The sequence below is a fragment of the Homarus americanus genome, unplaced genomic scaffold, assembly GCF_018991925.1.
Source record: "Homarus americanus isolate GMGI-L3 unplaced genomic scaffold, GMGI_Hamer_2.0 scaffold32583, whole genome shotgun sequence".
NCBI lineage: Eukaryota > Metazoa > Arthropoda > Malacostraca > Decapoda > Nephropidae > Homarus > Homarus americanus.
The window spans coordinates 3,573,576-3,591,091 of record NW_024713129.1 but is presented as its reverse complement, the minus strand read 5'-3'; the positions used below and the strand labels follow the sequence as shown (position 1 = coordinate 3,591,091).

At 40.8% G+C, this 17,516-nt stretch overlaps 1 protein-coding gene across 1 annotated transcript in view; it reads right to left on the bottom strand.

The window, feature by feature from the left end:
* Nucleotides 1–17,516, bottom strand: part of LOC121866255 (DNA repair protein REV1-like) — a gene marked incomplete in the record, with an annotated part of 281,011 nt that overhangs the window by 24,934 nt on the left and 238,561 nt on the right. The window contains 1 exon segment of the mRNA XM_042365872.1: nucleotides 7,490–7,605. Within this exon segment, the coding sequence (XP_042221806.1) occupies nucleotides 7,490–7,605 (116 nt within the window).

Below are 17,516 nucleotides of genomic sequence, written 5' to 3'. Positions count from 1 at the left end.
CAATCTCGCGGTCACTTTCCCTTTCTTGTCTCCTCACTGGCAAATGGGGGGGGCGTGGGGAGGGGTGTGTGATGATAGCTGTGTTTATTACAGGGGTATAATTCTCTTTTACGGTATGTTAGACAGGTTTATAATACATTTTTATTATTTTAATATACCAGTAATCTTAATTTGAATCCAGCTTGCCAAACGTAAGTTTCAGTATAAAATAATTAGTGGTAAGACCTTGTGAGTGGCTTACGATGTTTTCATCACCACTCTTGACACACTAAACCACAATATTTAAGAGGTAAGAATTTTATACTTGGTGGTTTAGACGACCCCCTAACTTTGGGCAGATTTTTTTAATGTTCAAATTCCGTCTTGTAGGCCGAGATATACAGTATATATATATATATATATATATATATATATATATATATATATATATATATATATATATATATATATATATATATATATATATATATATATATATATATATATATATATATATATTTATATTTATATAGTACTCCAATTTATGCGGGCCCGACCCGACCCCCAAACTCCACTTTTTCTGACACAATACCTATGTTGTAGTAAAAATAACATCTAAATTTTATGATGGTATGCTCACACAATTAATATTTAAGAGAAATACAGTTGCCAGGTTAATGTCCATTCAAATAATGGACTCAAATCCCCCCCCCCCCTCATCCCAGCTCACTAGCTCCTACCTCTCTGAATAATGTTTGGGTGAAAACTCTAGATTTTAACGTTTAGTAATAAATAATACCTAAGACTAAACTTAGGATAATATAATTGACATTTCTGGATTCCTTGCAGGTCAGGGAATATTTTGAATGAAAACTTCATATATTTTGCACAAAAGATAGAATATTTGCTTTGTGTAAACCAAATTATTACTTGAGATCTAAAATTTGTATGTCTAATGCAAAATCCATGATGTTTATATTCAAAATGATCATCATATTGTAAGAATTCCAGTAATGTAAATTATATTCTGGCCGGGTAATTTGTATGAATTTTATGAGCTAAATAAAAAAAAACTATACTTAACCGCATATATGAGTAGATGCACCGCGGAAAGTGAAAGTCTGGTTCTGGCAAGTTACCACGTAAATGAGAAAGCGAGGTAATACTGTGTGTGTGTGCGTGTGTGTGTGTGTATATATATGTGTATATATATATATATATATATATATATATATATATATATATATATATATATATATATATATATATATATATATATATATATATATATATATATATATATATATATATATATATATATATATACACACACACAGTTGTACCCCACTTAACGCGGTCAATAGAACCCAGAGGGTCCCGCGTTAAGTGAAATCCGCGTTAAGTGAACAACAGAACATATGGGATTAATTCCAATAGAAACCAGCCCGACCCCCAAACTCCACTTTTTGAAGACACATAACTATGTTGTAGTAAAAATAACATCTTAATTTTATGATGGTACATGCACACAATTAATACTTAAGAGAAATAGAGAAATACAGTCGCCAAGTTAATGTCCATTCAAATAATGGACTCAACTCCCTCCCCCTCTTCTCACACTACAATGCTGGCTCTTCCCTCTCTGAGAAATTTTTGGGGGAAAACCACTAAATTTTAATAAATAATACCTCAAACTAAAGTTAGGATAATACAATTGACATTGCTGGATTCCTTGTAAGACCAGGAATATTTTGAATATAAATGTAATATATTTTGCACAAAAGATAACATATTTACTAGAGAAAACATTTTATCTAAAATTTGTATGTCTAATGCAAAATATATGATGTTTATATTCAAAATGATCACCAAATTATAAGAATTCCAGCAATGTAAATTATATTCTGGCCGGGTAATTTTTATGAATTTTATGAGCTAAAACAAATATCTTCAGTTAATAAAAAAAAAAATATTCTTCACGACACTATCTGTCAATCAAAGTACCCCACCTTGCCTCCCCCCTCTTCCAACCGTGCGGTCAGTCCCAACCCTCCCCCCCACCCCCCACCAATCCTACCTTCAAGAGAAAGAGTGGGTGAAAAAAAAAAATTTTAACATTTTGTATTAAATAATACCTCAGATTAAAGTTAGGATAATATAATTGACATTGCTGGATTCCTTGTAAGACCAGGAATATTTTGAATATAAATGTCATATATTTTGCACAAAAGATAACATATTTACTAGAGAAAACATTTTATCTAAAATTTGTATGTCTAATGCAAAATATATGATGTTGATATTCAAAATGATCACCAAATTATAAGAATTCCAGCAATGTAAATTATATTCTGACCGGGTAATTTGTATGAATTTTATGAGCTAAAACAAATATCTTCAGTTAATAAAAAAAAAAAATATTCTTCACGGGGTAACAGATGGTCGGTCGGTCCCTCCCTCCCCCCTACCCCCCACCAACCGTCCCAAGGAGATGTGTGGGGAAACCAGAATATTTAACTTTTTAGTAATAAATAATACCTCAAACTAAAGTTAGGATAATATAATTGACATTGCTGGATTCCTTGTAAGACCAGGAATATTTTGAATATAAATGTCATATATTTTGCACAAAAGATAACATATTTACTAGAGAAAACATTTTATCTAAAATTTGTATGTCTAATGCAAAATATATGATGTTTATATTCAAAATGATCACCAAATTATAAGAATTCCAGCAATGTAAAGTATATTCTGGCCGGGTAATTTGTATGAATTTTATGAGCTAAAACAGGCAGTCAGGCAGGGTGGCGGGTGGGGCAAATCTAAAAATAGCGTCTCGAGCCAGACACTCACCGCGTATATGTGGAAAAAATCTGTGTTAAGTGAAAGTTCAGCTCTGGCGAGGCACCGCGTCTATGAGAAAACGCGTTAAGTGAAACCGCGTTAGGCGGGGTAATACTGTAATTGACATTTCTGGATTCCTTGCAGGTCAGGGAATATTTTGAATGTAAATTTCATATATTTTGCACAAAAGATAAAATATTTCCTTTGTGTAAACTAAATTATTACATTAGATCTAAAATTTGTATGTCTATTGCAAAATCCATGATGTTTATATTCAAAATGATCATCATATTGTAAGAATTCCAGCAATGTAAATTATATTCTGGCCAGGTAATTTGTATGAATTTTATGAGCTAAAACAAATATCTTCAGTAAATAAACAAAGAAACATTCTTCAAGGACACTATCTGTCAATCAAAATACCCCACCTCCGCCCTCCCTCCCTTCCTACCCCCCACCTTCCCTCCCTACCAGAGAAGGATTGGGAGAAAATAGTATATTTACATTTTTAGTAATAAATAATAACCCAGACTAAAGTTTGGATAATATAATTGACATTTCTAGATTCCTTGCAGGTCAGGGAATATTTTGAATGTAAACTTCATATATTTTGCACAAAAGATAAAATACAGTCAACCCTGCTTTACGCGGTCCCACATTCCGCGTTTCCACGTTAACGCGGTGCCCTGCCAGAACCTAACGTGCTCACATTACGCGGTGCGTGAACCCCATTACGCGGAGAGTGTCCGGCGAGACGCTATTTTTAGATTCGCCCCACCCGCCTGCCTGCCTGTGCTCTCGCCTCTCCCTCCCTCCCTCCACCTGGGCAAGCCGCGCGGTAAGGTTGCGCAGTGTGTGTCTTTGTTGCGTTATCACTGACGTCATATGACGTATCGGACTGTGATTGGCCATGCATCCCTACCCCCCTCTGCTGCTAGCTGTAATTGGCTTAAAGTATTATGACGTGTCCACCCGGGGGAGGGAGGGAGGGAGGGAGGAAAGCCGATGCTTGACCTAGCCGCGCCAGTTTCATCCCTCCACGCCAGACCGTGTAAACGTGTATCCATTGTTCTGTAAAATGGCTTCCGCCGGACCACCGCCCCCAGAGAGAAACCTTTCCTTACCTGGACCCAGCGGCACTAAGCCAAAGAAGACACGACGTTCCTTAAGCTATGAGGTGAAGTATACCATCATCCAAGAGTTGGAGAAAGGAACAAGGCAGGTTGATTTGGCGCGCCAGCATGGTGTGAATGAATCTACGATTCGAACAATAAAGAAGGATGCAGCCAAGATAAAGGGGCACATGAAGATCACAAAGTCTACAGGTGCTTCTATGATCAAGTATTTTCACAACTAGGTGCTTCTCAAGACAGAAAAATTACTTGTGAGGTACTTGGTGCGTCAGGCGCGACGGAACATGGCGGTCGACACGAGCTCTGTTAAGGAGTACGCACGTGAACTGTACATTGCAGTGGCATGAAAGATGGGAATCACAGAGCCCAAACCCTTTAATGCTTCCTCTGGGTGGTTACAGAGGTTTAAGATCCGGAACAAGATCACCAATATAAACACTGGTGGTGAAGAAGCGAGTGCTGACCGTGCTGCGAATAAGGAATTTCCTCCGTTTTTACGTGAGATTATGGAGGAAGGACAGTACAGTGACGACCAGGTGTTTAACATTTGCCAAGCCATACATCGTCTGAGTGGTAAGTGGAAATATTACTGCCCAAATTTCAGTTTTTGTCACAGAAACTTCTAACTGGTCTATTTCTCTTCCTTTGTATGTGTACAGTAATAATTCGTCATGAAAAAATACTTTCAAAAGATTTTGACAAAAAACTAACAAGGAAAAATGTCTATAAACATTTCGGGGACTATGCACCTAACCAACAATTATTTTTACTTTCTATTTTTTATCAACAGTTATATTATAGTGCAGTGATAATGTACAGCTGCTAAAAAAACATATTTACTGGGCAGATCAATGAATTTCAGGAGGAACACTACGACTCCTGTTGTTTTGGTACGGTTGTCAAAGTTCTTCATCCATTGTGTCATATTGGTTAAGATAATTTTTACAAAGAAAATTTTTTGACTGGCTGTACAAGCAATGTCTCCATTAACAGGAATCCCTCTTAACTGGAACTCTCCAATAGCAGGAATTAAAATTTGCTTGGAATTTTCCGGGAAATTTCGAGTTTGGGAAAGATTTTCTGGAAAATTCCCCAGCTAATTTTCCCGGTATCCAGAAAATTCCAGAAATGGGGGATTTTTTTCTGGGTTTGAGAGATGAAAATTAGGCACATTTTCTGGAAATTCTGAGAAAAATTTTCCAGCAACCAGAAAAATTCCAGGGATGGGGGATTTTTTGGGGGTTTGAGAGATGAAATAATGCATCATTCTGGAAAATTCTGAAAAAATTTTGGTTCCTGCAAAAATTCCAGGGATGGGGGGATTTCTTTTTTCTGGGTTCGAGAGTCGCCTTGTTACACAGAAATCTCTCCTCCCCGGAAGTGCTCTTATCACTCTCCTAATATTCTAGGCCATGGCCATGAGTGAAAATATTTATAGCGAGTGAAAAAGTGTATAAACTTTTAACCACAGCTTCTGTACTAATTAAATTAAAAAGATAAATTTGATACTGTGATGATCCTGAATAAATTCTCTACAAGTTTATTTAATAAAAAATAATGGAAAAAAAAATTATTTTGACATGTTATAAATATGGGAACACAATTTATGAAAAAATGTAAGAAATGTTTTGTTTTTTCTTTTGGGGTTTTAGAAATTTTAACCAGAATGGAGCCTGGGGCCATTTGAACCACCACTCCATTACTGAGCGTTCCAATGCACTTAAACCCTGGTTGAACAGCCGTGAGATGGAGATTATGAACACACCTTTCAATTATGTTTTTTACTGTGTTTCATATACTGTATGTACACTGTACAGTACCATATTTCATGTTATTTCTATGAATTTTTTGTGTGATGAATGGCTGTGAGAATAACACAACATTGTTTGAGGATAATAGATTGTGGGTGTTATCATTACAGGTGCTCAAATAAGACTGAGTACTGTACTGCATAGTCTGGGATACACCAATTTACATATTTTCCATTTACAGCAATACCCTCCTTTACGCGGGTTTTTTTTTAAGCGTCTCTACATTTACGCAGTACCCCGCCAGAACCGGAATTCCCACTTTACGCGGTGCATCTACTCATATACGCGGGTGAAGTATAATTTTTTTTATTTAGTTCATAAAATTCATACAAATTACCCGGCCAGAATATAATTTACATTGCTGGAATTCCTACAATTTGATGATCATTTTGAATATAAACATCATAGATTTTGCATAAGACATAAAAATTTTAGATCTAATGTAAGTATTTTGTTTACTCAGAGCATATATGTTATCGTTTGTGCAAAATATATGACGTGTATATTCAAAATATTCCTGGTCTTGCAAGGAATCCAGCAATGTCAATTATATTATCCTAACTTTAGTCTGAGGTATTATTTATTACTAAAAATGTAAATATACTGTTTTAACCCAAACATTTCTCTGGTAGGGAGGGAGGGAGGGACCCAGCAATCGTGGGAAGAGGGGGGGAGCCGGAGGTAGGGTATTTTGATTGACAGATAGTGTTTGGGTGAAGTATATTTTTTTTATTTACTGAAGATATTTGTTTTAGCTCATAAAATTCATACAAATTACCCAGCCAGAATATAATTTACATTGCTGGAATTCTTACAATTTCATGATCATTTTGAATATAAACATCATAGATTTTGCATTAGACATACAAATTTTAGATCTAATGTAAGTATTTTGTTTACTCAAAGCAAATATGTTATCTTTTGTGCAAAATATATGATGCGTATATTCAAAATATTCCTGGTCTTGCAAGGAATCCAGCAATGTCAATTATATTATCCTAACTTTAGTTTGAGGTATTATTTATTACTATACCTTAAAATCTAGTGTTTTCACCCAAACATTTCTCAGAGAGGGAGGAGCCAGCGAGTGTGGGAAGGGGGGGGGGTGGAGAGTTGAGTCCATTATTTGAATGGACACTAACCTGGCGACTGTATTTCTCTTAAATATTAATTGTGTGTGCGTACCATCATAAAATTATGATGTTATTTTTACTAGAACATAGGTATTGTGTCGGAAAAAGTGGAGTTTAGGAGTCGGCCCAGTCTCTATTTCAATTAATCCCATATGTTCTGTTATTCCATTTACGCGTTTGGGTTCAATTGACCGCATAAATTGGGGTATTACTGAACTTTTTCATTACATCATATAAATTAAATTTACATATTTCTTATACATTTATGAAACATTATTGTCACACTGCTTGTTTATATGTAAAATGTATTAACAGTGATGGGAGCCATATTTGTATACAAAAAATTATATAATACTGTATTATGGATTATTGAGCTAATGGTGGCAGAGGTTAATGTAATGTTATATGTCATCATAAATGTTTTACGGTCATTTTCCACGACTGAGGGAGTTAGCCGACCATCTATTTAATGGAAATTTCTCTCTTCTGACATGGCCTTGATCCCATGGTTGCCAAATAAAGAGGTTCAACCTGTATACAATACAGAAATTCTTCAATGAGTTCAAACCTAACTTACTCAACCCACCTGTTGTCTTGTCATGATACTGGTGAGGGTTGTCAATCCTTCAGCTTCAGCTCGTCGAGGGTCTGTCTTTTTCCACCGACCTCTCCTTCTAAGAGCACCTCTGCCATGCACTGGGTCTGGAATAATGATGTCTTGCTACAAATAAAGTATTGAAATGTGAAATCCCATTATACAGCCTAAAAGAGACAAGTATCTCCAGGTAGGACACTCTCTACCAGGGATTCTGACATGTTCTAGTGGTAATTTATACGATCTTGATCAATGTAGAATTAGTATATAGCAACCCCTTGTATAACAAACTTGAAATTGAATCATTGCTCTGAACTTTTGGTTCAGACATTTCTTCGTACTAGTGAGGCTGTAGCAACAAAGTGCCAAAACTGAGCCTGGAAACGCTAACATCATACATAGAATTTGTTTCAAACCCCTAAAATTAATGACAATTTAAAACACCATCAAGCCTATTCACCTTGGTTATAAAATGGTACCCTTTACTATATATTTCATCCCTCCATTTATAGCCTACAGGTCATCTATGAGTGACCTGTGATATTTCAGGGCTAGATTAACCCTCTCTGCCTCCCCCAGGCCAAGTTTTCTGAGCCACCCATTGATACATAAACTCTACCTTATTATAACTGGGAAGATCACAGATCAAGCACTGTGTTTAAATGCCACAAATTTACCAGCTTAGAAGTCTTGATTTAGAGGCACAAAAGTAAATTGAATTAAATGCTCTACAGACATAACTTTTTTTGTGACTACGAGTCAAGCACAAAATTATTTTGAATCCAATTATACTATTAGCCCATGAGTCCACTGTCCTGCTCTACCCAGACTGTTACTTCATGTACTGTAATAATAACTAATATGATCATATTTGAGTCCTGGTCCAATAATACTGTATGTACTGTGCTGGATGCCAACATTTACACAATTGACAAATCAGTAGAAAAATTATCAACAAAACACAAAATAGATAAGCAAACCGGTACATACATATGTATTTAATCTATAATAGTTAATGATAACATTATTAATATTAGTTTCCTGAAAAGCAGTTAATGCAGTGCCGGATTTAGACCTGTGGAGGCCCATGGGCAGCCTCTTTGTGGAGGCCCCCTCATTATAACAACCCAAGAGGGTGGGGTGGGGAGTGAAGCGAGCCTAAACATCTGGGAGTCCCGGGGGGCGCTGTAAGACCCCCGGGAAAATTTAGAAATTTGAACACTTCTTTGGAGAATTTTGAAGCCATATGCAGTTATATTGAGGAAATTAGAACATTGAGAAATTTTTAATTAACTGTATATTTATTGATAGTGTACAAATTCCCAACACACACACACACACACAAAAGTGAGACATGACTGGAGTCATTCATGTGGTTTTAAGTCGACCAGCCCTGATATAGCTACTACCACACATGTCAAAAATTTTCAAGAAACTTCACAGAAAAGAATATATTATTAGTTATTACAGAGAGATGATTCTTTTCATTATTGATCAGATAAACCTCTACTCAAATAATGGTTCTGTCCAGGTAGCTAGCCTAATTTCTAACACGCTTCTTGCTGAACATAGTTTTACGTGATGGAATAGATAAATATGAATTTTAAAGAATGAAAATAAAAATAATCCAAATGAATAAACAAATAAATAAAATATTGTAATATGTGGAGGCCCCCAGATCGTGGAGGCCCCTGGGCAGCTGCCCACTTTGCCCACTCCTGAATCCGGCCCTGAGTTAATGCATCATACATGTGGGTTTACCACATAATGGTGTCTGACAAGGCAATGCAAATGTACGAGCATGAAGAAATATATTACAAAAAAGATGTAAATAATGCTATGGCATTAAATGAGTGATAAAACTGTTAGCATTACCATGAAATATGTAACTTCAAACAACCTACCTGGTTATGGACTACAAACATTGCACTTGATACAGTTACTGAACATGTATGATGGTATGCTGTCACAGGGGTTCAAGTTGAGAACATACCAGCAAACTGATCAATGACATTATCATATGAGAATGTTTATTTAAGTCCAGCATTTGGTAAAACATGGTGCTTCTTTGTGAATTTTGGTGGGGGGAAGGGGGGGAGGGGAAAGATTCTAACTTAAGAACATAAGAATGAGGGAAACTGCAGCAGGCCTATTGCCCATAATAGGCAGCCCTGTTTACAGCCAACCCCTATCACTCATATATCTGTCCAACCTATATTTGAAGCTACCCAGCGTGTTTGAGTTAATGATGATGTTCGATGTTCGGTAACTTGTTACACTTATCCACCACAGGAGGTCCTCGTTATAAGAGTATTCATTATCTACGGATTTAAGACTTCCGATAAATTCTACTTTTTTTTATCTGCAACGTTTGAAATTTTATCCTCTTCCTGGCGCCATGCATGCACACATGTGTCCCCGCACCAGTCTCTCTCTTTGTCTCGTCCAGACCAGTGCTGTGTTGTGTTTACTTCTGCCTTTGTTGTGTCTTTTTGTGCATATTATGGTGAATTATTTTACCATTTTTGTAGCCATGAGTTCCCAACCCAAAAAGGGTAGTGCAGCACTCAAAAGGAAGCACACTAGCTGTAGTATAGCTGTAAAATTAGAAGTGATTAAGCAAAAGGAGAGTAGGAGTGAACAATCCACTTAGACCTGTTTCTTTTTCATCCTCTGACTAATCATCCATCCCCTAACACCCACCTCCATCAATCCAATCAAGCCAAAGTAAGCAAGTTTAAGCTAAGCTAAGTTAAGTAAAAAAAAATTATTTCATTGTTAAAAGTTATTTATTTTTACAACATTATACATAATAAGTATTTTGTCTCAATGAACCACTGGAGTGAGTGTGCACCAGCAACGATTGCTGCGGACTACCGGGTCTCTGGCACACTACGTTGCCTCAACACACCGACCCCAATGAACTTTAAGGACATTAGATAACTTATAAAGTTAAATAATTTCTTAAAATAATGTGTTATCAAATGTTTAACAAAAGTCTCTAAGGTAAACAATTGTTAAAAGATATCATAAAAAAAATTTGAGTTTCGTGTACAATGTCATGGTCTCAATTTAACCATTTCCTATTTCTTATGGGATTAATTCCCCGCTTCAGTGGATTAGTTATCAGAGGCATTTTTCCGGTCCCAATTAACCACGGGTAATGAGGACCCCAGTACTCTATTTCCAAACCAGTGTTTATCAATCTCATGTCTAAATCAAAATTCGTCTAATTTAAAATCATTGCTATGTGTTCGCTCCTAGTTGGATAGTTTACGAACCTTAGTGCACTGCTGTATACCCTTACTGTGTATGAGAAACTTAAGTCACCAAAACTACTCTCCTTTGTATGTGGAAGTTTGGAGCTTGATGAAGTGTACTGTACAGTAGAATGAAATCTGGTTACTGAAACATAAGATCATCAGGATCACTGGTGGAAGAAGGTGATGCAGTGGTGGGTGGTGGGGAGGTGGGTGGTGGGGAGGTGGGTGGTGGGAGGTGGGTGGTGGGGAGGTGGGTGGTGGGGTGGGTGTGGTGGGGTGGTGGGGGGGTGGGGTGGTATGTGGTGGGAAGGTGGGTGGTGGGGAAGGTGGGTGGGAAGGTGGGGGTGGGGTGGTATGTGGTGGGAAGGTGGGAAGGTGGGTGGTGGGGAGGTGGGTGGTGGGGTGGGTGTGTGGGAAGGTGGGTGGGGAGGTGGGTGGAGGGTGGGAGGTGGTGGGTGGGGAGGTGGGTGGTGGGGTGGTGGGTGGTGGGTGGGTGGGTGGGTGGGTGGGGGTGGGTGGTGGGGTGTGGTGGTGGTGGGTGATGGGAAGGTGGGTGGGGAGGTGGGTGGTGGGGAGGTGGTGGGGGGTGGGGGGTGGGGTGGTATGTGGTGGAAAGGTGGGTGGTGGGGAGGTGGGTGGTGGGGAGGTGGGTGGTGGGGAGGTGGGGGGTGGGGAGGTGGGTGGTGGGTGGGTAACCAGGAGGTGGGTGGTGGGGTGGGTGGTGGGGGTGTGGTGGGAGGTGGGTGGTGGGGGGTGGGTGGTGGGGTGGTGGGGGTGGGTGGTGGGGGGTGGGGTGGTGGGGAGGTGGTGGGTGGTGGGGGTGGGTGGTGGGTGGTGGGGTGGTGGGGTGGGGGAGGTGGGTGACCGGGAGGTGGGTGGTTGGGGAGGTGGTGGTGGGGAGGTGGGTGGTGGGAGGTGGGGGTGGGGAGGTGGGTGGTGGGTGACGGAAGGTGGGTGGTGGGGAGGTGGTTGGTGGAGAGGTGGGTGGTGGGGAGGTGGTTGGTGGAGAGGTGGGTGGGGAGGTGGGTGGGGAGGTGGGTGGTGGTGGGTGGTGGGTGGTGGGTGGTGGGTGATGGGAAGGTGGGTGATGGGAAGGTGGGTGGTGGGGAGGGGTGGGGAGGTGGGGGTGGGTGGTGGGAAGGTGGGTGGTGGGAAGGTGGGTGGGGGGTGGTGGGGAGGGGGTGGTGGGGTGGTATGTGGTGGGAAGGTGGGTGGTGGGAAGGTGGGTGGTGGGGGTGGTGGGGTGGGGAAGTGGGTGGGGAAGTGGGTGACCGGGGGTGTGGTGGGGAGGTGGGTGGTGGGGTGGTGGGAGGTGGGTGGAGGTGGGGAGGTGGGTGGGAGGTGGGTGGTGGGGAGGTGGGTGGAGAGGTGGGTGGGGGAGGTGGGTGGTGGGGAGGTGGGGTGGAGGTGGTGGGTGGTGGGGAGGTGGGTGGTGGGGTGGTGGTGGGGTGGTGGGGGTGGTGGGTGGGGTGGGAAGGTGGGGGGTGTGGGATGGGGAGGTGGTGGGTGGGAGGTGGGTGGAAGGTGGGTGGTGGGGTGGGTGTGGTGAAGGTGTGGGTGGTGGGGTGGTGTGTGTGGGGAAGGTGGGCGATGCTGACTGAGTAGGTGAGGGAGATGAATAAGCTGGGCAAGCGACTGGTTCTTTCTTGAAAAACATCGTGATTGGTAGTTGTTTCGTCATGGCTTTGAGGTCTCTACACGTTTCACTCCACTAGCATTGACACTAGGCAGTCTTTTAGGGGCCATTTCACACAGAAACATTAAAGTTTTGAGTACAACACAAGAGATGCTGTGTTGCAGACAAGGGTTGAGCACAAACAAAGGGAGAGGAGATGATGAGGGCGCGTGGGGGTGACTAGTTGCGCTGAGGTAGAGGCTTGTAAGCTAGCTACCAACTGCTTACCGAGAATAGTTGAAATCGCGAATCGCAAACCTGCGAATTTCAAGGGTTTACTGCACATATAATAATCTATATCATATAATCATGCTCATATTTATTATAATTTATTTATCATTGGTAAAGTATGAAAACAGCTCTAACACCAGAAGTTGTTTGACTTCATTACTTTTTTTCACTAGAACCTAATACAACTTGACCTAACCATTAAAAGAAGCCCACCCAACCTTACCTAACTTTATAGCCTGGGGTGGACCCCTTGCTATATTAAACAGAAAGTACTTATTTTCATATCTGATATCAATGAGAGCAGCTTTGTTAAAGCTTTATGGTGTAATTTAACGCTATTTATGGACTTCAGCTTACGTGCATTGGTTTTAAACAAACTGATCACATGAGAACTTGTACCGACTCAGTAGATTTTTCGTAGAAGTATTTACGGTAAATATTTCATTTCTTCATGCACAAAGCATGTACAGTAGAGACATAATCTTTGTGTCTTATTATCAGTTTTTCATTGAGTTTTACATCATAATTTCCCACATCCTTCATGCCCTTACCATTACAGGTGACTTATTATCGAAGAGAAAACTAAAAAGTTTGATAAAATACTTGTAATGAAAATGAAAAGTTAGTTTTTTTTTTAATACTTACTATAATGTTAAGAAATATTGTGGAGAAATTAAACAAAATAAAAAACTCATTTGTGTTGTGTTGGGTTAGCTACCTAAGAAATTGTGTAAGCGGGAGATCAGAAGCCATGCAGTCTGGATGCAGCAATTTTGAAGAGAAAAACATTGCTGTAAGGCAACCAAACTTTCACAAAGCATGGAATTGACCTGAGGCTAAAATTTCGTATCTTTTATGCATTTAAATATTTTCTTGTTTTTTTATGTTTTGGATTCTTTGTGAGAGGATTTTCCCCGTATTACTTGTGTGTGTGTGTGTGCACACAGGGTGGTGAAATGCATCTAGTGTGGCAGCATTATGTTAGTGTTACGGTATAAGAACTGCTTGCTCCCTCTCGCTTTCAGCTACCGCCGCTGGCTCGCCCTCATGGTGAACAGGTAAGTAACTTGCAGAAGTCTTTCCCTGACACTACACAGTAGGGAGCAGTGAAATTTTGCTCAAAGCTGCACTCTTCAGGCATTGTTCCTTATACATATCTAAGACTCCATGCCAAATTTGAAGCTGATATGTCGAGGTTTAGTCTGCCGCATTTTCTACTGAAATTTTTAAATTTACCTACAGTACTAGCCAAACAGCCGCTGTGGCGGTGCAATGTTCTGTTCAGTGTTTGTCAACTTTTTTTTCATATCTCTTATTTCATTTAAGTTGTCTTGTTGCAGATGAGTATGGTGCTATGTCTATATTGATGACAAGAGTCAGGTTATTGGACCACATAAGCTGCGGGATGCGAGACAAAAATACCGATTTAAGAGGCAAGAAATTGAGATGGCTAGTTTAGATAATTTGACGTCACTCTATTTTGATGGTAAGAAGACCGCCACTCGTGTGATGATAAAGAATGAGAAGACCGAGAAATGGAGTTCGAGGATGATGGTGAAAGATCATTATGTCATCATGGTTGAGCCTGGCAATGAATATCTCACACATGTGACTCCCAAGACTGGACACGGAAAGCAGATTGCCAAAACTATTCACGAGTTTCTGGTGGAGAAAAATATAACCCAGCAGCCCATTGTGTGTGTTGGTTGTGATGGAACCAATGTAAATGTAGGATCAGAAAATTGAGTCATTCATCATCTTGAAATGTTACTTGGTCACCCGCTTCATTATTTCATATGTCAGCTTCACGGAAATGAGCTGCCTTTCCGCGCAATTTTTTATCACTATGATGGTAAACCAAGTGGTCCTGAGCATTGGCGTGGTCCCATTGGAAAGCAGATCAAGGAGTCTTTGTCTGAGCTTCCAGTTGTCGCCTTCCAGCCAGTCAGTTTCCCTGATTTCCTGTGTTTAATGATGAAGTGGAGAAAGATCTGTCCTGGGATCAGAAATACCTGTATAGGATTTGTAAAGGAGTTATCACAGGTGTTGTTGAAGATGACTTGGCTGCTATTGAGCCAGGTCCTCCCTGTGTGTCAAGGTGGAACACCTTATGGAGTAGAATCCTCAGGCTGTATGTAGCAACATCAAGACCCAGCCATGAGTTGAAAAGAATTGTCATTACAATAATAAAGTTCAGTGCTCCAATGTGGTTTTACATCAAGATACACCCTTACGTAACACACGGCTCAAGGAACGTATTCCAGTCCCTGCTATATATGAAACACCTGAATAGTGAGGAGGAGACGATAGTGAAGAAGGCTGTCCAGAGAAATGCATACTTCGCCCACACAGATCAACTTCTTCTTGGTATGTGTGCAGATGAGGACATGACTGTTAGAGAAAAAGCTGTCTCAATGATAAGAAAAATTAGAGAGGAGAATCAGCAAAAGGAAGAATGCACTGGCAGATCTGAAGAGGAGGAGGAAGATTCTGATGCTGCTGTTGACGAGAATTTGTTAAACTATACTGATGAGGAGGGTAAAGATGGAGATGGGAATGAGGATGTGCCTCCTGTAGTCAACATGAGAAAGGTGGTGACTCCGAAACTAAAGTGGCAAGCAAAAAACTATCATTCCATGATTAACTGGAGGAATGAACTCAAGACTGAGCCTCCTTACATTGCTTCTCTGTCAAATCTACAGGTTAATGACATTCTTGAGACACCATTAGTGGTGCCCAAGTGGCCAAACAGCACTCAGGCGGTCGAGAGAGGCATAAAAGTGATGACTGAAGCTTGCACTGAAGTGACGGGATACGAATCGAGAGATGGATATATTAGGCAAAGATTATTGTCTAGGAAAATGATGCCAAGGTTCCGCACAAAAAAGAATTTCAATATGAACTTGTAATGATTTTCTATACGGTGTACCTGTAAAATAACATGTGAATTAAATCGATGTCACCCATGTAAAATTTATCATTATCCTGGAAAACATTAAATGACACCTTATTTTTGGTATACACTAAAAGTTGACAAAAAGTCGTTCGCGATGCGGCAGGGTAAGTATGCATGAAATGGCATGAAATTTTGCACAGGTGTTTGTTATAGCCATACAAACGATGCCTGAAAAGTGCAGCCTGCAACTCAAATAAAAGTGTTTTTTCCCTGCCCCCTACTACACAGCCTCTACACCACCAAGACTCCTGCTGTGCCTCCTCGTGGCAACACACGGTAACTGGGTGCCTTGTGGGCTCACGCTAGACCAGCAGGGGATCTTGGAGTAGCAGTGGGCCCCAAAGGGACAGTGCATAGGCCCACTGGCATGTGGATAAGTCCTGGCGCCTAACAACAATTGTCCCGCTGCCTTGCGGATTAACCTTAGTAGGTATAAGGCTACGGGAGTAAACCACGAACGAAAAATCTGCGGTTGAGTCCCACATCAGGCAGACATGCTTACAGAGCTCCAACAAAACCCCAACGGCGGTATAGGCGGAAGAGGTGACCACCAGGGGAACTCAACGACTACACCGGCGGACGAAGGCAATGCATGATGGACAGGCTACTAAGGAGAAACCCAACAAACTGGGTAATCAACGGTCCATTGCAACTCTCCTTCTCCCAAGTCATTGCAACATTTGCACCACAATCAAAATCACAAGTCCAAACAAAAACAAACCATACAACCTTTTATTGTCATTGCATGGAATGTCAGGACCCTTCTGGTTACTGGCACAAATGAGCGTCCTGAAAGAAGAACTGCCCTTGTGGCAAAAGAGCTGGCTAGGTATAACATTGACATAGCAGCCTTTAGTGAGTCCCGGCTCCCAGACGTGAGTCAACTCACAGGACGGGGGTCTGGTTATACCTTCTTCTGGAAGGGTAAGCCTGCTGCAGTGAGAAACTGCATTTATGGAGTTGGCTTTGCCATCTGCCAATGCATCCTACACAGGCTAACTGAAATGCTTATTGGGATCAACGAGCGCCTTATGATGCTCCGAGTTCCACTGAATCACTCATGCCATGCAGAGGATGATTTCAAGTAGGCCTTTTATGCTGACCTTGACAGAGTGCTGACCTCTATCCCCAGAGAAGATTAGGTTGTGCTCCTTGGTGACTTTAATGCCAGAGTTGGCAGAGATGCTGATATTTGGCAGAGAACCATAGGGAGAAATGGACTAGGCAAGTGTAATCCTAACGGCCTACTCCTCCTCAGCAAGTGTGGTGCACACAACCTCACTATCACCAATACCTTGTTTAGGCAGGCTGACAAGTTCAAGAGTTCGTGGCAACACCCACGATCCAAACACTGGCATCTCATTGACTACATCATTGTCAGAGAAAGAGATCACTGAGATGTCCTCATCACCCGAACCTTGAGTGGCTCAGACCACTGTGACACTGATCATCGGCTCGTCAGAGCCAAGTTCTCACTTCAAATCGCCCCAAAACGGTGAAGGGAGCAAGCCTCCAGAAGAGGTTTTAACACTAAGTGTCTTTTTAACACTAAGTGTCTGGAAGATCCAGCAGTAGCACATGCTTTCAGAGAACAGCTCGAACATGGGCTGATAAACAACCCGACAACAAACTACCCAAATCCCAGAGCCTCCCTTTGATCCATGAAATACATTACATATATAGAAATTCAGTGGCATTTTTAGAAAAAATAGTACCACTTCCAGCACTAACCTTAATCTTGTACGTGTTGGTACGGATACTAAGCACTGTTGTGGGGGTTAGATCTAGAGCAGAAGCTATGTCCACCGCACTTCCCCTTTTTCAAAACGGTTTAAAACCTCCATTTTTGTAGCAAGGCTAATGGTCTTTCGTTGCTCCTTCACAACACTAGCA